Below are 22,088 nucleotides of genomic sequence, written 5' to 3'. Positions count from 1 at the left end.
TCTTAACATTGAGTACTAATATTTTCCATCTGAACTAGCTATGAATAATTAATGCTACTAATTAAGCAACTCAAGGAAATATGAACTCAAGAAAATTATTGCTTTTACACAGAATTCCTTGTACTCTCCCTATTTGTCTGGGCCTTCCCCAATATTCACTATTACTAGACACTATCCCCATTCATCTATTCTCCTGAAAATAGTCAGGGAGTGTGGCATGCCATACTTCAAAGCCGGTGGGCACTCAAGATCTCTAAGAATGATTTTTATTTATTTATTTTATTTTATTTATTTTATTTTATTTATTTTATTTTATTTTTTCTTTTGATTTTCCTTTTTTTTTTTTTTAATGTGAAACATAAAGCTAACATGGTATGTGTGTCTTAGAGAAAATCATGAACTGGTCAGTCTTTTGGTTTGAAAGGAGTTTTGTGTTTTGTTTTTGTTTTTCAGTTTTAATGAAGACCTACGTAAGCTTTGGAGAACCTCAAGCACACAGAGAAAAATTTAAATATTTAAAAAATGTAATCATAGTGCCTTCTCCCTCTCCAGTCTAGATTCTCAGAACACCAATATTTTGTATGATGGTCATACAGAGGCAGGTAAAATACCACCTGCCTCTAAATTCCTATATTCCCTGTTGTAGCTGCTTATTAGAACAAGGTTACTGAATATTTCTATTCATCATCACTTTTGTCAGATAATAGTGATGGGTATTTCTAGGCATATTTTAACTTCAACAATAAACTGACCATCAGGAAATCTGAAAAATGAATTACTTATGAATGTAGCTTCCATTAATGTGTCACACCTTCATTTAGCCAATGCCTATTTGAAATTCTCTCTCTACTTTCATGATATGAAAATCCCTTCAAAATGTATGCTATTAAAATGTCTAAATTGGGAAAACATCTGGCCTGTCAAATTATGTGGGGGGGCTTGCGGTTTTAAGTATATTGTTTGAGGTAGCATATTTGGAAAGAATTCACTTATCATTCTCAGGCTTCATAGGCAACTAGCCTTGAAAACAAATGTATGTGGTGGTTCACTGCTACCATAGAGAATCAATAGCCATCTATTTAATTTGCTAAGACAATGTAAATTAGTAACTTCCAGCCAGATGTGTGATATACACATCAAACAAACTGCAACCTGTTCATTATGAAAATCCTGTCAACACACACAGAGCCACTTGATGACATTTCATCTAAGGCAGTTTCCACATTTGCAGCTATAAAATTCGTCCTGAGGATTTTTATACAAAGAATTGGAGTTGAGACTCATAAAAGAGTAATCAATTTCAGCTTTTCATCTTGTGTGCTTCTGTGTGTTTATTTCTATTTTCATCCAGAGGTATAAAACATTTAGAGAAATATGAGCCATGTTATTTTTCCTTCTGTAAAGCATTAATCCTCATTACATCTTTTTAATCTGATGTAAAGTTGGTAGCCTAATCCTATAGCTCTGAAGAAGTGTGTAAAGTGAAGAACGACAGAGTCGAGGGAAGAAAGAAAGTACACTTATCCACTGGAAAACAAAACAGAATATTTCAAAATGACTCCAAACATAAATTAAGCTTACCCATTGGGAGGTCTAACTTGCATTCTGATCATTTATATGGGTCTGTGTGACTATATACCCTGCTGTTTGATAAAAAATGATTACTAACCACAGGCACCTACCAGAGAACAGAGTGTATGTATAATGCTTGTGATGTCTCAGACATACAAAGCACCTTCTTAAAGAATGTCCGTTTCCTTTCCACAGTAAGCAGACATAATTTTTCACTCCTTAATACTTCTGCTTCAGAGAGTGGCTTCTTTTATGAATTATGTTTTGCCATTTTCTCTTATGTTTATTTTAATAATATAAAAATTGCATTAATAAAATAGATGGTTTTGTTTTATGATACCCAAAATGTTGGTATGTTTTCTGCTCTGTATTAAAATCCACAGCTTTCTTGCTATTACAAAAACCTAATAGCATTTATTTTAATGCCACTTATTAAATGAATGGAATAAAAAGATTCTTCTTAATAACCAGCTATTATTCTTGAATACTGAATCCTCCTTTAAACCAAATTCATTTCCCAAGTCTATTGAATTAAATTTTCTTATTAAACAGGGCACAGAGTAAATAGTCGTATTGCCAAGCACAATGTTTTCAAGTACTACATTTTTAATTTGGCAATTTAAAACAAGGTGGAGTGAATCTGGTCCTCATGGCCTGGAGTATAGTCTGATTCCAAATACTACACCTTAACCAACTTCCTAATGTGAAAATAGCATTTCTACTAAAGCAAGTGCCGGGTGTGTCAATGCTTCCAAAGTAAATAACTCTTGAGGTCCCCTAAAATCACAAGAATTTCAGTGACTACCAAAAAAAAAGAAAGAAAGAAAAGAAAAAGAAAACCAAAAAAAAGGGGGGAGGGCAACTGTGCACACAAAAGGGTTCTTCATAAAGGCTTCAAACCTGAGCAATTCAACTTCACAAACATTATACAGAAGGTGCTTTCTTCACCAGCCGCACACCACGCCACGTGATCAGTCTGCAGGGCCACACCGGAGGACCAGAAACAATTATCATTTCTAGAAAGAATAAGGCTCAGACGTGGCCACAGCGGCCATCCAGCCGGCTGTGCCTGTAGGTGGCACGGAGAGGCTGGCTCCTCACCTTGTGATACGATCACATAAGGGGCAGGGCCTGGGCACCGGCCAAGATTTGCAGCATTAGCTTGGGTCCCTTTGCTTTCTGGAGGTTAAAGTCAGACCCTCCTGGTCACTTCAACCGCCTTTGTGGTTCAGCCTAAGAATCACTCTCTTAGAACTCTTAACTTTGATTGGAGACTCTGGTTAAAATTAAGAACTTCAAACCCAGATTTGAAAAAGTGAAACAGATGTCCTGTTTGTTAAACCATAAATGGCTCCGTACGTTGGACCCTTTTCCTCTCTCATTCTCTTTTTTTTTTCTTTCTGCCGCATTAAATTTTATTTAATGCAGAGTTCGCTTAAAAGGTTAAAAGAGAGAGAGCGAGCAGAAACAGAATATAGATTGTGGGCGGAAAAACTCCTAAATCTTTCCCGGGAATACAACGAAGGAAGCTTCTTCCTAAAGATGAAAGTGCTCAAGCTGCCGCCTCGCAGCACAGCCTGCATTTGGGGTCAGAACCTGCATCCCAGGGGGACCCCAGCCTCACCTAACAGACAGCACCCAGCACCCGCACCCTCTTGGAGATCGGGGTTGTCTGAAGTGGGCCAAAGGTTCCAGACTTGCACTCACGTGAGGACATAGTTGACGCTGACGATACAGTGTGGCCTGGAGGAGCGGCTGTTGTGGACGATGGTCGCATAGCTCTGCACCCAGACCCAGCCTCCGTGCTTCGCCAGGAACCTGTAGTACTTGGTGGTCACCTGCCCCTTCACGAGCACTGATGGACAGACAGAAGGTAGCTGGGGGTGGAGGAGCCCACTCCAGGTCTGGCCCCAATGCAGCCCCTGGCGGTGGGAGTGCGGGTCCCTATGGGCCCTAATGATTGCACCGAGGCAGGAGGGAGGGACACACCTCCAGGACATTCCCAAACGAATGGATTGTCCTGTTATTTTTGCATCGAGTCCTCCAGTCCCTCGAGACTGGCAAAGGGGTGAGGGACACTTAAAATTGGGGGTCTCCCCCCCATTCAGTTTTCTAACTGGGGAGGGGAGGGTCTGGGCGGCTGAACTGCCAGGCTCATGGTCTCTTTTCCTGCAGATTCAGTTCAAAGCAAAGTTCTATCGAAAGCCAAGCAGGTTAGTGCACGTGAGCCAAGTGACCTAGCCTCAGTTTTTAATCTTTTCTTCAGTGAGGTTTGCAGGGGGCGGGAGAGGGAAGCATAAAACCCCACCTGGGGGAATTCAGAAACCCAGAAACTCTCCGCGGCGGGTATTAGAGAAACAAAGCGGGGCTCAGGTGGGAGCAGCGGCTCACCAGGGCCTCGCACCACCACCGGGGGACCAGAGCTCCACCCATCCGCTTCCTGTGGACTTAAATCACGCCCTCCCCCCTCCCCGGGACGCGCGGGGTAGTCCGGTGCCAGGAGGAGCGGCGCCTTACGCAGGTGGTGGGCGCAGCGCAGGTGGAAGGTGTCGCAGCCGTGCACGTGGTGGTACAGGGTCTTCTCAATTAGGTCCTGAGGTTCGTACCCCGTCAGCTCCGCCACTCTGCGGGGGGCAATCCTCACGCCGTGAGCTCAGGGTAGGGGGATGCCTGCCCCCACCCCAGACACCCATCGCACCCCTGGGCGCCCTCCCCGCGCTTCGCAGGGCCCCGTGAGTCGCCTCATCTGCAAAATGGGCTCAGGCGGTAGAGGAAGAGCCCCGGGTCACTGAGCAGGGCTGTCCTCCCGCTAGGGTGATCCCTTTTCCGCCCGGGGCCACCCACCTGGAGTCCAGGAAGATGAGCTTCATGTCCAGGCTGGCGCGGAACATGAACATGTTGCTGTGCAGCTTGATCTCCGTGACGGCGCTGGGAGGCAGCGAGTGGCCCACCGCCACCAGGCCCACGTTCTGGTAGCAGCCATCGAAGGGGGACATGTCCAGGCTATACTGGCGGATCTTCAGGTAGCCGCTGCAGTGAATAACCTGCAGTGGAGAGTGAAGGGGGGAGACTCAGCCACAGCCAGGAAACATCCCCGGGGAGGTGGGTAAGGGACTGAAACATTTTTGAGACTCTCCCGAGCCACCAAAGGCTGGGTGCGCCGCGCCCCGCACTGAGCTGTCCAAAGTGATCGGCGTTCCCGCGTCGCAAGGGATTGGCTGTACCGAGCTCACCTGGGAACTTGTAAAAAGACAGAGGCCGGGCAACACCTGGCCAACCCTAACTCCTCAAAATCGGGCAGTTGGGCCCTGGAACCTGCATTCTAATCATGTTTCATCTCCTGAAACAAGAGAACCATGGATTCCAACTAAAGCTCTGGTTGGCTCACCCCTAGGTGGTGGGCGGGGGGGGGGTGGTGGGTCGGAATCTGACGCTGTGGGTCAACTCTAGCATCCACCAGAATGACCGAACTTTTCAGACGCTTTACACGCCCCTAAGGTGCATTATGAGTAACCGGCCCCAGGGAAACTGAGTCTTACAACTCGGTGGTCCCCAAGTGTTCACAAGGCTCAGCCACTCTGGAGGTGCTCGGGGCAGACGCGCTTGGACGCGTGCGGAGGGGGGCGCGGGAGCTGCCCTGGGGGCGCTCGGGACGCGGACTGGCCCCTCCCGCGCCGCACGCTCCGCCTGTGCTGCCTTTACCCCTACGCGGCTGGCTCGGGTGGTCCCTCTCAGCCACGCACCTTGTAGCCACCGCAGGTGAGGCCCGCGTTCCTCTTGGCCAAGACGCACTTCATCCTCAGGAAGAAGGAGCGCTCGATCTCATACTCTGGGAGAGAGGAGCGGAGGGAGGCGCAGGGCGTGAGACGGGCGGTGCGGCGACCCGGTCCCTGCCTTGGCTACTGGGGAAGAGCCACAAGCGAGCGGAGGTGGCCCAAGTGTCGCAGGCCCGCATCTGCTTACCCTGGACGAAGTGAGAGTGGTAGGGCTGGTGGGCCGTGAGCACCGCCGTCATCTCGTCGTGGTCGGCCGGGTGGATGTATTCATAAATGCTGTTCCCAGTCAGCTCTACCTGTAAAGAGGGGGGTATCACCTTCTCCGAGGTGGTGGGGTGCCCCCGCAGGGCTGCAAGACTGCACCAGGGTGTCTACGGGACTGCGAGGACAGGAGCCAGAACTGTAGGGTCAGTCCTGCGTTTTTAATTCCAGTTCTGCTGCTGGCTACCTATTGCAATCTATCTAAGCCTCAGCTTCCTCAGCTATGAAAGGATATAATAATAATAAAATTGTTTATTTTTATATTATAAATTTATTTATTTATTTATTTATTTATTTATTTATTTATTTATTTATTTATTTTTGTAATTACAGTAGTAGTCGCAGTAGAAGTTCCCTGGCGATGTTTGGGTAAAAATATCAGACATTAGTAAGGACCCCCTGCCCATGGTGTTTGACTAGTGGTAGGGACTCTGAAAGGTAGGATAAGGGGTAAGGATAAGGGAAGCAGAGGAAAAGGAAAATACAGCTCTGCCAACTGAGATGTTTCCAGTCCCAGAAGTGCACATAAAAGAGCACTGGGAAAGCACCCCCACCCTTACCGCGGGCCTCCAGCTCTGGGTGTAAACACTGAAAGGCTGGAGGTGTGGACCACTCACCTACCTGAGAAAGACCCAGGTGGACTGAGGCTGTCTCCGAGATGTACATGATCTTCCCATCCGGGGCCACCACAAAGATGAAGCCGTCCAGGGTCTAGGGAGATAGAAACAGGGTTGAATGGAGAGCCCTCTGGGCTATGGGGAGAAACTGGGGTGGGGGGGGGCAGAAGTTAGAGGTGTTTAGCCAGAAGAGCAGACAGATGGGGTAGAGAGAGGCTGACAGGAAATAGGCCATAGGAAACCTGCCACCAGAGTCCTTCTTTTGTTCATTCCACTATGTTAGCATCTGAGACATGCAGCACACTGGAAGAGGCCCAGAGGAAGTAGCTTTGCCCTCCAAGACTCAGATCCACTAAAATGGACAATACAGACATATCTATAGCATACACACACATAAATGGGGGGCAGGGGATCACAGCCTGTGATGAGGTGGTAGGTGATGGTCACCGAAAGAAGGAAAGCTTTCCTGTATCAGTCTTAGGAGGACTCCGTGGTGGCAGCACCTTATAATGGAACGAGTACCAGCAGGGCTTGGGAAATGGACACAGAGCCATTAGGAAGGCCTGGTAGTCTGAAATGTTTGTAGACAGGAGGCAGCTGGCCAGTATAGCTCCAGAAAGAATCTAGGAGAGGGGGTTTAGGAAATGAGAGGTTTTCGAGGCAGCAAGTCCATAGAGCAGTTGTATAGTGTGTACATAAGTATGTTTACATCGATGCATCAAATTGACAGGCTCTCCATGAAAGAAAGTCTTAGACTTTCACTATCCCTTTATCTCTGTGAATGAGGCTTCAGTCCAGGCAGTGGAGACATAAGGATGAGTCAGATCCTGCTCTCAAGTTGCTGCAAGTCCAGCAGCAGTGACTGGCTAAAGACAGATAAAGTGTGCACAGATAAATAGTGCTGTGCCCAGAGGCTGAACGGCCAGAGGTGGGGGGGGTACTCAGAGAGAGGCCTGATGGGAACTGTTTAAGCAGAGCCTTGGAGAGGAAGCTTGAAGGAGAGATGGGAGGAAGGGTATCCTAGGCAGAAGGAATGACGATGACAAAGGCAGGGACTGGGGGAAGGTAGTTCTGGTGCATTCAGTCATAGTGGACTTGGTGTGCCAGAGATGGGCCAAGAAAGTACAGCAGTGCTGGGTTTTTGGAGAGTTTGAGGTGTCAGTCTGAGGAATTCAGAGATGCTCCTGTAGGCATCAGGTTTGCAACAGTTTCTAAGCAGGGAAATCACAGGCTTAGGTGTATGTGTGCCTGCATGTGTGTTTCATTTTGTTTTTTAATAGCAGGATGTGGACAATGACTTACAGGAAGAAAAAGTGGGGATGAAGAGATCAGAGATGGTTGAGCCTAAACTTGGGTAGTGAGGAAGAGGGAGAGTTTAAGTCAAAGACGATCCTAACTGTGGAGTTTACAGCGGCAGAAAGAGAGAAGCTGAGAGTGACTTCAAGTTCATTGAATCGAGGGAAACACCATGAGCCAAGACTGAAAATGTAAGGAAGCATGGTGAGTTCTGGTATGAGTGGAAGTCCGGAGGAGGGATGTAATAAATTCTTGTCTTGGAGATGCTAAACTTTAGGTTTATGCAGATTTCCAGTTGGTAGTAAAAAAGAAAAAAAAAAAGGTCTGGAGCTCCAGAAGGGTGTCTAGACTAAAGAAACCAGCTGGAGTCATGCAAATGTGGGAAAGAAGTTGAGGTGATGGTGTTGGCTGAGATCACCCGTGAGGCCCTGAAGCTCTGAGAGGAGAGAGAGAGAGAGGTGGAACTGTGGAGAAATGCCAGCATTTATAGCCAGACAGCAGTGGGGGGACCAGAGGAGCAAGTAGAGAGGGAGAAGAATCCAGGAAGTTGTGCTACTTTAGAAACTGGGGGGAGAGGGTGAGTGCCACGTCTGTCAGGTAATTGCCCAACTGTCACCTTCTCAGGGAGGTCCTCTGCAATGTCCTCATTTTAAGTGGCACTACTCAAACACAGCCCCCCCTCCACCCTCCCCTTCCTATTTTTCTCCATAGTACCTACACCTCCTATTATACTATGTAATGCACCTGTGTGGGTTTGCAAGGCTGCTCTCCTTAGAATGTAAACTCCATGTGGGCAGGACTTTCTGTCTGGCACACAGCTGGTCCTCCTATATTTGTGGAATGGACAAAGTCAGGTAGGACAAGAGATGAGCATCTTGATGCTGTATATCAAAATATGGTGGAGCCTGTACAGAGCACAACAGTTAGGAGAGATGCCAGACCGCAGGGAGGGCTGTGGAAGTTAGGGCAGCAGGGTGAGTGATGGAAATTGCGAGGGTAATTAAGTTCTTCCAGAAGTTTGGGATGAAGAAGAGGGAAAAGATTGGGCAGGAACTAGGAGTGAAGGATTGTTTGGCTTTTGATCTCTTTTCTAAATTGATGAGGAAAATTAGTGGGGAGCATGGAAAGACTGGAGGTGGGGTGGGGAGGGCATTGTTGAGAGACAACTGATGAAAGGGTCCCTGCGAAAGGAGAGGGACCAGGCCTTTCTATTTAAATTCAGAGATGTGGAGGCCAGGCCTGCGAGGGAATGCTTGCACAGGCCTTTCTTTGCTCTGTGACACTAGAATCTCTTTGGCCTCCTGGAGGGAGGGAGGGACAGGGGAGCAGTGGGACAGGTAAAGCCACAGCACTCCTGCCAAGAGATGCTGGTCCTGCCTGGCACAGGCGATGAACCAGCTCAGATTCCCACCACGCTAGGGAGGTTTGAGGCTTCCATAAGAGGGGCTGGCGGTGGACATGGGCAATAATAATAATAAGGGGTGGAGGGTGGGAGACAAGTGTCAAGCCTAAAAATGCCACCGGGAGTTTTGCTATTTTAAATATTTGCTATGCGACTTAAGCGGGCAACGGGCAATTTAAAACGGTGTACACTGCAAACAAGGCGGTAATGGGCGCCTCCACATTGGGTAAACTCATTACCTGGGGAGCTGCATGTGTGTAGGGAGGGTCTGCACGCGGGGTGGGCTGGCCTGGGGTGAGGGCTCCCGGAGAAAGAGGGGGGAACCCCGCGAACTGCAGGGAGGAGACCAAGGGAGCTGCGGGCGCAGCTGGATCTGGACCGGGCGGGCTTAGAGCCCTGATGGGCATTTCTACCGGGGTCTGTCTCGGACACCACAAGGCCATCACCAGATCCCCGGTATCCCTGCGGAAATCCTTCCTTCCTGGCGGTTTTGAGGCCCGGCCGGCGCGCTCTCCGCTGAAAGGTGCCCACGGCCCCCGCCCTGGGTTCAGCCAGCCTGATGTGGGGCCTTGCGGGACCCCCTTCGAAACCCGACGTGCCCAGAGTCACCTTGCCTCCCTCTCCGCCTCGAGGGGCGCCGTCCGCACCCAACGAGGTGAAGAGCTCAGCGTTTGAATCTTCGAGGAGCCGCAGGGGCTGCGGGAAGGGCCACGTCCCGGCCCGAGCCCATTGCCCTACAAGGCTTCGGGCCGAGCCCTCGAAGCACACGTGCTGCCGCGCGGTACCTGGAGCAGGTGCGAGCCCAGTTCTCTGCCCACGTTGTCCAAGGGGCTGGTGCGACTCGAGTGGCCCCACGCCTCGCCGAGCCCTGGGGAGACACAGAGACACCCGTCAGCGCGGGGTGGCGCTCCGACCTGGCTCGGGGTTCGGCCCCATCACCGCCCAGGCCCGCGCACGCGGGGGTGCCGTGGGGGTTCGCAGGCACCGGGCCCCTTCCCCGCCCTCTCCACTGGCCGGGGACCGCGCGCGGGGAGCGGTCGGACTGCGCTCCCCGACCCGCTCCGCGGGGAGGGCCGGGCCCCCGCTGCGCGCCCTCCTGGCGCTGCCCCGAGGGGCCCAATTCGAGGACCGCCTTTGCCCCGAGGGACCCACGCCGAGCCCCAGCGGTAACCAGCGTGCTCAGCGGGGTGAGGGACGCTGTTTCTCTCCCAAAGTTTCATCGCCGGCCTTATCCGGAGGCCGAGGACGTCCATCCCTCCAGTGACTGCCCCGGAGAATCCCGGAGGCTGCGAGCCGGTCCGGCTGGTCCCGGATGGGCTTTCTCATTGGCTGCCGGGCTCTCCAGCCGTTCCCCCACCCTTAGGCCTCAGACTTCAACCCGTTTGCTTTGCAGCTGCTTCCAGCACCACCGTCCCTGAGCAATCCTTCTCCCTCTGTTTCCCCGCCCCCCCATCCCACCCGGCGCCAGATCTGGACTTACACATCCTAACCTTGCCTCTCAAAAAAAAAAGAAGAAGAAGAAGAAGAAAAGTATACACTTGTTTTGAAGTTTCTTTCCAGTGCTAATACCATCTTAACAATATTTCCGTTCCCTATTGGATATAGACAATCATTCAATTTTTCCACTTTCTAGGTATCATCTATTAACAAAGACAGCCCCCCCCTTCCTCTTCTAGATGCTACCACGTTAGGATCTTTCCAGGCTTTACCAGAAATCATTTCCCCGGTGATGCCTAAAAAAAATAAAATTCTCTGGATGCCCGTGGCTGATTGGGGAAAAAAAATTAACATGGAGTCTGCTATAGTACCTGTTTGCAGAGAGAAAACACGAAAACAATAAGGCAGAGGAAACTTGAGGACACAGAGGTTAAACTACCTACCACTCTTTACAGGTGATAGTTTTAAACAATGTTGCTGCTGAAATTAATGTGACTGGGGAGTTAAACTCTTTTATTCTTACCCCAATAAACAAGGTTTAACATGACAAAAAGGGGGGGGTGACTTACTGATTTACTGCATTAAAGTACAAATCACTGTGAAGTACACAATGACAAACACACTCGCCTTGTAATATGGGGGTGAGGGCGGGTCTTTCCGAAGAAAACACGGAGTTGGACTCTTAAAAATGTGTTGGCCAGGAGCTGCTTCCTAAGCAAGCGATCAAAACCCTGGTAACGAGTAACCATGAGCGCCCCTTAAGCTCAAATCGGGTCTTTCTGGGTGTTTGCACATCTAAATAAATCTAACGATTTCCCCACCGCTCTGCAAACACTGATGCTCCCCGCCCGCGGCCGGACTCCTCTCCCTCCCTCGCTTCTAGTCAATCCCTCCTGCCTCTTGAGCCCGCCCCGGTCTCCCTCCCCGGAGTGACTCGGCGGCCCGGCCGCCTGGGTCCTCCTGCACTGCGGAGGGGGCCTCCGCCCCAGCCACCTGCGCACCCCCCTCCGCCGTGTCACCTTCGCCTCGCTCCACGGGGCTCCGCCAAATATCCTCCCTGCCTTCCCGCGCCACGCGGTCATTTTCTCATCGCTGCTCGCACGCACCCACCCGGAGGTGCCGGGGGAGGGGGGATCGGTGGGGCGGGGGGGGGGTGCCAAACTGGAGAAAGGGGAAGGGCTCCTGCTGGGAGAGCCCGGGCGGGGCCGCGGGGTGGCGCGGGCGGGCGGACGCCGGGGCCCAGGCGGGGCCCGAAAGCGCGGAGCTGCGCTGGGGAGAAGGGTCGGGGCCCCGGGGCGCGCGGGGAGCGGGCCGCGGCCTCCCCGCGTCCGGAGCCTTGTCCCGAAGGGTGCGAAGCCCGCGCCTGGGGCCAACGAACGTCTTTATTCTAAACTTACGACGTTCTCCCCAATCGGCTGGAAACAGCCCGGGGACGGCCTCCCGACCCGAATCATTTGAAAATCCCCGAGCTGGGCTCGGGGTTAAGTACCGGTTCCGAACCCCAGCGCCAGCCTCTGCTGTCTGTGGTCTCGGGTTGCGGCCTCATTAGTTATGCGCCTACGAGGGCAAAACAAGACTTCCCCGCAGGTTAATAAGCAGCCAGCCTGGCGCAGGTTAACAAGGGCCTCCCTGGCCCTCTCCTGCCCCTACCCCCACACCTTTTAAGGACCCTTTTGCTTTCACGGAGCATTGCCTCCTCTCTGTTCGAGGCTGAAATCTCCGTCACACGGTTTTGGCTGGGTTAATGTTTTATAGGGGACTGGCTGCCCTGGTCTATCCACCTGCCAGGCTTTCCTGACCTAATCCTAGGGCTGAGCTCGCCCTGCAGCCTTCCCAGGACACCTTCTGAAGCCCCGGGTCAAGGGCCCTGCCTCCCGAAAACTCCTGGAGCGGGCCAGGGACCCCCTCTCCCCGGACCCCCTCACCTCCTGCCGGCCGAGAGGCGCTCCGGCACCCAATTTCAGTGGGCGAGGGGGGTAAGCTGAGATTTCGTTTCTGCACTTGACCTACCGCAGAAAATTCACAAATCCTTTGATTGTCTGTTTAAAATGAGGAGGAAACCAGCTCCCTTTGCGGCAGGATTACAGTGGGAACAAGATCTAAAGATTCTCTTGTAATTCGGTGAGGCCGAGGGAACGGGGTTTTGCAAAGGAGAAAAGGAGCTCTGCGAGGGAGGCGATAACTAAATCGGGTTTTAGACAAAAGGATTTTCCCCAGCTAAAGTGGCCGAAGACAAAGGAAAACATAATCTATTTTGGAAGATTTCCAAGATATGCCACATTAACCTTAGCAGATAAATTTTTGCTTCTCCCCGCCCCCCTCTTCCCTTAAAGTCTGGTTTATCATATTTACATAAGTAGTATTAGAAGGGATGTATCTATTATGGATCTAAAGGGCTAGCTCACATTTCATGTGAAAACCCCGGGCGAAGTTTCACTCTTACCCTCAGAGCTCGGTTGAGCCATTTCCATTTAAATACCCCCTGACCCAAGGATTACCTCAATGGACTGACTGCACGGGTTTTGTAATTTCCTGAAAATGAGATTTCGATTTATAAAACAAGAAACCAATTAGTAACCAAATGAGGCGAAGTAGATCCACTAAAATTGACCTAATCCCACAGGCACAATTTAGGCCCGTTCTTGGCGAATGAATGATGAGCCCCAGTCTAGCGTGAGCTCAAAGCATCATCCAGCTGTGTTATTACAAGCAGCAAAAATAAATTGATCGAGCTTTTCCTTCGGAATGAATTTCATACCCTTGACAAAATATAGATTACAGCCCTGGCATCATGCGCCTCCTTCACTCAGACAGGAAGAGGAGGAAGAGAAGAGCTTGTTCTACTGTTCCTTCTCCTTTCTCTTTAATAAATAAACTGTATCTCAATAGAAATGTGTCCTCCTTGCAGCAGGTCTCAGAAAGCTCCATCTGACTGACAGATCGCGACATACACCTTTTAAGGCAGTTTGGGAGTGGGAAGGGGACTGGAAGAGCTGTCTCCGGATTTGATCATGACTTGGTGACTGAGATGGGAAGAGCCCTCCACCACCGTGCTCCTAACTTCGGGCCGGGGGCCCTACGGGGAGGGACTTGTCTCAGCCACCCGGGTTTTCATCCAAGGCTTGCGGGTCCTCACAGAGGACATGCTGTCCAAACCTCCCTCCACCACCTGAGACCAGCAAGCTAGGGCTCCGGGGGGCCTTAGAAGCCCAGCTTCCTGGGGGAAGGGAGGGAAGGAGATTGGGCACCCCTGGACAGGACAGGGCGCCTGGCGGTCACTGGGTGGAAGGCTGCTTCCCGAGCCCAGGTGTACCCACCCCAGCCTTCAGGACCGTGGCCGCCCCAGCTCCAGGTCCTCTCCCACCGGTCACCTGGCTGGTGTGGCCGACCTCCTGAGGGCCACGAGGGCCCCGCGGAGCCGGGCTTTGTCCCCAGTGTGTGTCCTGCAGTCCCCCCAAGTGTTGGCACTCCGCAGTGGCCGTGCGTGCCTGCTGTCCCCGGCGCGCCCCCTGAGACCCCTGGCCGCGCCCGGGGGGAGCCACTACCGTTAGTTGTGAATCTGGGGTGGAGACTGAGGGTCACAGCATTGGTCGTCTCTGAACCCTCGCGCTGCTCTGGCCCCGAGGCCGGAGCCCCCAGGTCTGGATGGAGCAGGCCAGCCCAGCCCGCTGTCGGCGTCAGTCCGTCAGTCCGTCGCGAGCTGCAGAGACGAAGCACAGGCGGGTTTCGGCCCGGTCCCAACTAAATTATGGGACGGAAATGCACGCGGGGTTGACACCAGTGCCTGCGTGACGCTGGAAAAGGTCAAGTGGTGTCGCCCCAGGGCTCCGGGTCTTCAAAAGGGGGCGGGGAGGGGCAAGGCCCTCGCCCCGCAGGCGGGCGCGGGTCGCCGGACGGGGCTGCCGGGCGGGTCCCCCGTATCCCGCCTGGGTTCCGTTTGGCTGCGGGGACCCGAGCGGGGCACCGCGGTCCGCTGGCGCGCGGGATCCCGGCTGCAGGTTACGCAACCGCCAGTCCTTGGGACAGCGGCCCGGGCAGCGCAAACGGCGGACCTCTGCGCTCTGGGACGTCCTGGAACCCTGGAGGTCGGAGACCTGGTCTGGCCCGCGAGGAGACTGGAGCTGGGCACCCTCGGCTGGCCTAGGCAGCGGCGTACGTGCTCGTCCCAGCTGCGTGCTTCGCTGCTACCAGGGGCGCGTAGAAGCTTCTGCAGGGTCGCTGTCTCGGGTCTGGTCCGAGCCACCGAGGTGGCGCGACTCTGCGCGGGACCCGCCCCGCGGATGGGACAACCTGCAGAAAGTTTGCTCGGCGCTTCTCCCACGCTGTTCTACTACTTTCCAAGCAGCAGGCCCCTTGCTAAATGCGTAAGGGTTCTCCTCCCCCGCTCAAAATGTAAAATTCCATGAATCAGAGACCGGCAGTGGTTGGACAGTTAACATCATTAGGTGATGGGTCTAAACCTCATTCTCTTGAGAAATACCTGGGCCGACGTAGAGAAATGCAGCCAGAATGTACCGGTTCGAATTGTGTTCATATTTGTGGCTGCAAAAGCTCCCAACTGCAAGGATTTCCCCAGGATTGAAAAATAACTCCCCTAGAAATCACATTTGTCCTCTGGAAATGGAGCCTGATTTTAGCTTCAGGTGTATGATTGCACCCTGCTTAAAAGCATCTCGCTGTAGCTTATAACACTCTGCTTTGCTGTTATTGTTTTGATTAGTGACCGCTCCCTTTAAAGAAAAAAAAAAGTATTTTCTTCACTGGTATGATCTACAATTTCTAGCACATAAATCTGCCTTGCAAACGTTCTCTTCGGAGTTTAGTTCTGCACTCTACGTTTTAAGTCAACATCAAAACTGGAATTAAACAGAGAAAACCAGCGTGGAGTATAAACTGGGCTTAAAGGCTTTTAAATGAGAAAAACTTCTGTAAGAAAATAAACACGGAAACTTAACGCTCCATCATTTCCCCCAGCAGCAAGAAAAACAGCTTTAAATCACCCATCCACGTGGGAAATGGGGCCTCTTTTTCTCTTTCAGTTCTCAGCCTCTAAAAAATATAAGGCGATTAAGGATTTCAATCTTGAGGTGAATATTATAGAAAGGGTCTGTGGAGGTTTGTTTAATCATCCTTGTCCTTCCAGCCTTTTGTAGAGACTCCCTTTCCTGCACGGTTACTAATTTCAATTCTGTGATTATTTTTATTTTCCCAAGACATCTTGACAATGAAATGGTGGTGTGATGTTACCAAGATTCTGAATGGCTATAGATTTGAAAACATGTCTGGTCTTTTCAAAGGCAGCAAGCCACTACGCCCCCAGCCAAAACTGTATTATATCTGGATAACAAATATATATATATATATATATATTTCTTTTTAGTTGAATTTGTCCTATTTTGCACCCAAAGTCACACCATGTCTCTTTTTTTGTCCCGCCTTTCTTGCTTTGATAACACCAAAGACTTACACATTTCTCAAGTTTTTCTTTGCAAGGCTCTTTTAGAATGGAATATGCTGCCAATGGGAAATATGCAGTTTCAGTGATTTCACAGTAATCTTCCCTGCATTTTTTAAAAATATGAAGTCTCCGATCTAATGCTTTATTCTTGATTATTCTAAGCACTCATATCCCGTTCCTGTGTTCTCTCTCTCCCTCATTTTTCTTTCAACAGTTCAATTTTACGCACTCAAATAAGTAAAAACTGAAGTTTGGCCCCAGACAAGGAGTCTATCAAGAACCTGGGATGGTGGTGGTGGCGGGGGGGACCTATATTTAGTGATGGGGAATTAGCTATATTTTAAGAATTTTTTTAAAAAAATTTTTCAAATGTAAGTATGGGAAGATTTCTGTTTGTTGATTTAAGCCTTTTGCTATTACCTGGGTATTGTAGATGAAATGTAATCTGAGGCAAAACAGTGGAGTATTATAGTCATTGTTGTGCCTATAACTAAGATGTTACCAGCTTTATAATTGTTTTAGATTATATACCTTGCAAAATCCGTATGTTATGTGGGACAGAATGCTTACCATGATTAAATAGTTAACTTTACTCCATCCTTAGAACAAAATCTAAGGCCTACTATGTGCCGGAATGGCATCAAGATAGGTGTAAAGATGAACCACGCTTTCATATTCTTTCCACTTCTCATCACTAAAAAACATTATACGTCCACGTAAAGTGCCCAGTTTCCCCCTCAGCCACGGACCGGTCTTGTCTCCCGCAGGCCTTCAGTCCACGGCTGAACCCAAATTTGGCACCCTCTGCAGGCTACGCCTGGTTTTGCCGTTTGTGATTCACCCCTTTGAAAGATGTTGGGTTGCGTGTGTCTTGTTGTTGCTGTTGTTGTTGTTATTGTTTAATATTTTAAAGGGCGGTGTCTGGCTTTTGGAATTTTTGGAAGCTAATGCATCCTCAAAACTAAAACCTCATCCCTAGGAGCCAGCTGTTGGGATGACCCCGTCTAACTCACCGGGTGGAGACTGCGGGTGAGTTATGAGCTCAACAGTAGCTGGAGAAATAAATGATGTGCCCAGAGTTCACACATCGCCCATCCCCTCCTCCCCATAAACTCACACCAGTCCACAGGAGACGGGGGAAGAGGGAGGGGCCCGGGGCTCCGGAGGCAGGTGAAGGGGGCCGCGGAAAGCACAGTCGCGGGTACAGTAGCCACCGGGGGGACCCCAGGGCCAGTCTTCGCCAGCGCCCTTTGAAGATGAGAAGTTGGCTAGGAGTTTACTTTCTGTCCCTCCTATTTATCACGCGATTTCTAATTTGTGGAGTTAGCACTTACTCAAACAAGCAAGCTTGCTCTCTTAGAACCCCAACCCCGAACAGCCAAACCCAGCCCGCCGCCCCCCGGGCCGGCGACTCCCCGGGCGCCCCCACCCCGCTTTCCGGGCCCGCCCGGGGACGCGATCCCCTATTCTTTCCCTCCCGCGATTACTCGCAGCCCCACAAGCAGCACCATATGCTTCTTCTGATCAAACAGCGAGCGACATCGGCACCGATAATTGACGAGACCCGCTAGAAATCACGCAGAAAGGGAGCCCACTGAGACCGCAGGGGCTGACAAATCACCGCTAATAATCCTGTTAGGAACAGCGCGGCCAGCCCAGCTCGCAATAGCTTTATTTTTATAAAGTAGGCGCTGACAGTATAAAAGACAACGAGATCTCCCTCTCTCTCTCTCTCTCTCTCTTTTTTTTTAAACAGAAGGCAGAGTAGCGTAATAGTACTTTTCCCACTAGCAATTCTCAGCACAGTTTGAATGGGAAATATGGTTTTTAATATATAATCCCCACTCTCTCCCCCCCCCCCTCACTTTTCTTTTTCTTTAACTTTTCAGGAACTTTAGGTTTTGATTCCTCTCCTCCTGCGGCTTCCAGGGGCAGTTGAGATTGTTCAAGGAACTGCTTTAAGACAAAACAACTATAGCACTACCTGTAGTTCTGGGGTAAAACTGAACTATAATTTGCAAGTTTTCCTTTAGTACCCCTGACTAATTTGGCGGCAAGTTTTGCAAGATTTTGATTTAGATAATGACTTCTAGTCAAGATCAAACAAAGTGAAACTCCAAGCCCAATAATGGCTATTTCCTTCCCCCTATTACCTTAAAAGAAAACAACAGACCCCAAACACCCAAAATCAACAATAACATAAACCCCTGCAGGTCAAATAAGACATTCTGGTTTGTAAATAAACAGAGTTCTTTCTCTTGGAATTTTGTGTTTGTTTAGTATCCTCTCCTTTATATTTCCCAATCTCCTCTAGCAAACACATATCTAAAATATTTTTAAAAATCTGTTCATATTATTTGAATGTGGGTAAAGAAAACGATGGGGAGACGGAAGAGAGAAGTATCCTTTTCCTACAGAGTATAAATGATTTTATACAGGACTGTTCTTTGAAGGCTGCTCTGTCCTCACACAGTGAATCTTGATGAACTAAATACATGTTTTAAATCATGACCAGCTCAGCTCTTCTCCCTTCTAGGCCTTATAAAATGATTTTCCCAGGATACATTTGCCAACCTGCCACCTACGCGGGCTAGTCTTCTTGATTCAACCTTATGTATTTGGGTCCTAGCCTGTTATCTCAGAGATAATATCAAGCTCAGAGTTGCAAATTACCAAGCCCCAGAGTTAGTTTCAGAATCTGTGAATCTGCGAATGTCTCAAAAACTCAGAATACGTTTGCTATAAGTAATCAAGAGACTGGGTAAATCCAGAACAAATTTGTTCATAAATATGCCTGCTTCTCTTCTGCAGAATTATAAACTTAGAGAGAAATCATTATCTGGCTTAGCTAGCTCCATGTTCGTAGGTCTATCTATATGTAGCAAAAAATACAAGGATTTGGCAATGTTCCTGCTCGCTGCTAGATGCAATTCTAACAAGAGGAATAAAAAAAAAAAAAAAAAAGAAAGTCATGTTTGGATTACTTGTACTTTCAATTGGGCTCAGTATCTGAAGTGTTGACAAAAGCACTGTTGGGCTGCTTCCCAACCAAACATATCCGATGGGCTGGAGAGAAAGTATTAACGGGGAAGTAGAAAGGGCCACAAAAAGGCAAGAGGAATTCTAAGTTCAGAGAGGGCCCTGGTCAAGCAGCCATGCTAAACATCCCTTTGCAGAGAGTATGTATGCATGTAAGTGTGAATGTACTTCTCTGTGCAGCAAACCTCTACCCCTTCTGCCTTTGAAATTCCATCTGGGCAAAGTCACTTACCTTCTGGAAACACTACTCTCATTTTGAGATAGCTGGTCGTGAGTCTGATTATGGATGCTTTGTCCAGCTGCGAGGTGATAGCGGAGGGCAAAGGCAGTAATTTAGCCAGTTCATAAAATTCACTGTTTTCCTTCTCCCTCCTAGTCCGGGCAGCATTTTTGGACTTCTCTTTCATGGTGTCTCTTTCTCCCTTTCTTCTTACAACATAAGCTCCACAGATTCATCCAAAAGCAAAAATAAACTTTCAATTAGAGATCATATTTGGCAAAAAAAACAGAAAGCATTACTTTGAATGAAGAGATGGAAGTCTTTTTGCTTCACTGTACTGATGTCAGTGAAAGACCAAGGCAGCGAACAGAAAATGATTTTCTTTAAAGACACGGGACGGGAGTGTAGGAAAGTTGCTGATCCGCGGCAATCTGGACAATCCTAGGAGTCTCTGGGTATCAAATGCCGGCGGGACCCCTCAGGAACCAGCCTTTTCTTCTGCTCGGCGCCGCAAACCCCGGTCCCCAGAAAATCGACATAATAATAATCCCCGACGTTTGCTCTTCGGTCCCGCGGCGCAGGAGGCGACTCGGAGCCCCTTTGGGAAGAACGGGAACGCGGGACCACCGACCACTCTCAGGCCCCTGTGAAGACAACAGCATCAGAGCGTCAGAGATCTGCAGGTCCTCGAGCACTCACGCACTCGCCCGAATTCCGAGAAGCGGCCGGAATCCAGGGCCTCCGCTCGCCCCAGCGCGCCTCTGCGGGCTCCGTGTTTTGGTTTGCTTGCTTGCTTGCTTTTTAAGATTTGGAGGAATCAGCGGCGAGAGACTGAGCGCCCTGCAAATAATGCAAGCGTTCCCTCATCCGTGCCAGCTGCATTCTCCAGCCCCCTGGGAAGTTGCCCCAAATCACCAAATGCATATTTTCGGAGACCCTTAGAAGACCCTCAGTCGCCGGTCCCCGTGCCCTCCCAGCAAAGCAGGTTTCCGCAAATCAGAATTCGTCCGCACCGCCGAGGCCTCCTTTCGGCCCCCCCGCCCCCCAACTTGGGCCGATCTGGAATTTGGCTGCCTCTCTGACTTGGGTCTCAGGGATTCCTCGGAAAGTGGCACTTACACATCAAGTCCCTCGGGACTGCCAAGGCGACCCAGGGCCCTCCCTGCCCAGCGCGGGGGGGGGGGCAGCGCGCGGGGCACGGCTGCGCCAGGTTAACAGGTGGCACCTCCGCGACAGCCCCTCGCAGGCCCGGGCAGGGGGGCGGTGGGAGGCGTCCCGGCCTCCCCCCTCCGCCGCAGAGCTGCGGGCGCCTCTGGGCGGGCGCAAGGTGTCTCCCGCTGCACCTACCTTGCGTCTGCGCTGGCGGCACCGGCTGCGGAGGCGCCCGCCCCCTAATTGCCCGCATGCCTACCCTCCAACTCCGCCGGCTCTCGGCTGCCCCCGGCAGAGAGGAGCAGAGCGCGCCCCGGCTCCCTTTTCTCTCCTCGGTCATGAATTGGGGGAGGGGTGCGTGCAAGAAGGAGGGGGGTGCAGGCTCTGGGACGGGTGAGGTGGTTTTAGAATCCTCCTCCTCGGTAGTTGCTACGAAGCCAGTATTATGCCTAATTGGAAGCCGAAAACGCCCCCCTGTAACTTCTTTATAGCTCACGGGGTTTAGCTTCAACTTCACTCCCGGGCTCCCTCTCTCCCGCCCTCCCTTAATGCCACTCACACGCTTCCTCGCCTCCGATTGGCTCGGCGCGCCCCGGGGAGAGGCGCTCATTGGCCGGCCGGGCTGAGTGACGCGAGCACGCCCCGCCCCGCCCCCTGCGCTCCAGGCTCGCCGCTGGGCTACCCGCGTGGCTGCAGCGCTCGGGACCGGCCCCGGGCCCCCGGGTCGCCGCCGCTGCGGGCCTCGCGGGCCTCGCGGGTGATGTGCGGGGCCTCGCTCCCCGCTCTCCCTGCGGCCGGGGGGCCGTGCACTCCGTCCCGGGCGCTGGCCCCGCCGCGCCCCTCGCGTCCCAAAGCCTCGGCCGGCGGCCGGAGGCCTCAGAGGTCGGGCCGGGGGCCGCGGCTGCAGTCGCCCGGGCTGCGGGCGCGAGTGGCCCCGAGGCCGACCTGGCGGCCGCGCCCTTCCCCTGAGCAGGTCGCGGGGCCCACTGCTTGCGCGGGGCCGCTGTTGCGCTTTCTCTTTCACGTTTCTCTGAAACCGCAGCGACCCTGGATTGATGGCCTGAGAAGATATGTGTGTGTGTGTATTCTATATGTCTATGTCTATGTGTATGTAATATGTATATGCATATACATGTATATGTGCAAATAATATATATATGCATGTACATCTATCTTTAAATTAATCCCAAAGAGGAGAATCTTCTTCGAAATGGCTCGAGTTTGGGGGCTGATTTGTCCACGGTGGAAAGCGCAGCCGTGGAGCTGTCCTATGGGGAGCAGATAGGGGACTCTAGGCGCAAAGAGGTTACATTTCTGCCCAAAACAGAGTCAGAGGGGTTGGTGGATGCATCGATGGCTATCTCCCAACAATCCGTTATCTTAAACGTGAGTGAAGTCTGTTGTTGTTGTTGCTGTTGTTGGCTTTTGTTTCAGGAAACAAAAACCCAACGTGATATTCCTTACAAAAGGATACATTCACAACATTCACGGTTTCCCCCAACAGGACCCACTTAAACAAACGCTTGTAAGTACAATTGCTGACAAATTAGATTTAAGAGACCCTCTAATCTGGATCGCTTTTTTTTTTTTTCTTTCTGTCATCTGAGGAAAGACAACAGATAGCCACGGGGAAGAAGCTGGCTCCCCCCCCCCCCCCGAAATAATCACTACTACTTGGAATCACCCCCTACAAGTGTGATTCCCCGCTTGTGTTTTGGTGCTGCTGGTGACCACGATCCTTCTCCGGGAGGTGCACCTGGGGGCAGTTGTTTCCTAGACAGTAAGCGCACCAGCGAAGTTGCCCCCCTCCTCTCGTTCGTGGTGATAAGTGCCGCCGAGAAAACGTAGACTATGAAGA

At 51.0% G+C, this 22,088-nt stretch overlaps 1 protein-coding gene across 7 annotated transcripts in view; it reads right to left on the bottom strand.

Annotated features, from left to right (window-relative positions):
* The window catches only part of SIM1 (SIM bHLH transcription factor 1), a 77,735-nt gene extending 56,982 nt beyond the window's left edge, over positions 1 to 20,753 (bottom strand). Inside the window, exons 1-9 of one of the 7 annotated variants that reach the window (XM_041765916.1) lie at positions 20,426 to 20,753; positions 19,091 to 19,722; positions 9,710 to 9,792; positions 6,231 to 6,320; positions 5,536 to 5,644; positions 5,316 to 5,401; positions 4,417 to 4,616; positions 4,090 to 4,196; positions 3,280 to 3,427 (exon numbers count right to left, since the gene is read on the bottom strand). In XM_041765916.1, the coding sequence (XP_041621850.1) occupies positions 3,280 to 3,427; positions 4,090 to 4,196; positions 4,417 to 4,616; positions 5,316 to 5,401; positions 5,536 to 5,644; positions 6,231 to 6,320; positions 9,710 to 9,792; positions 19,091 to 19,265 (998 nt within the window). In that variant the 5' untranslated portion in view covers positions 19,266 to 19,722; positions 20,426 to 20,753. The other 6 variants (XM_041765919.1, XM_041765955.1, XM_041765926.1 and 3 more) reach the window with 6 other exon arrangements.
* Between the last annotated feature and the right edge of the window lie 1,335 nt (positions 20,754 to 22,088).

The sequence above is a fragment of the Vulpes lagopus genome, chromosome 1 (genome assembly GCF_018345385.1).
Source record: "Vulpes lagopus strain Blue_001 chromosome 1, ASM1834538v1, whole genome shotgun sequence".
NCBI classification, from domain to species: Eukaryota; Metazoa; Chordata; class Mammalia; order Carnivora; family Canidae; genus Vulpes; species Vulpes lagopus.
The sequence above is the reverse complement of the archived record's forward strand: the minus strand, read 5'-3'. Positions and strand labels throughout refer to the sequence as shown.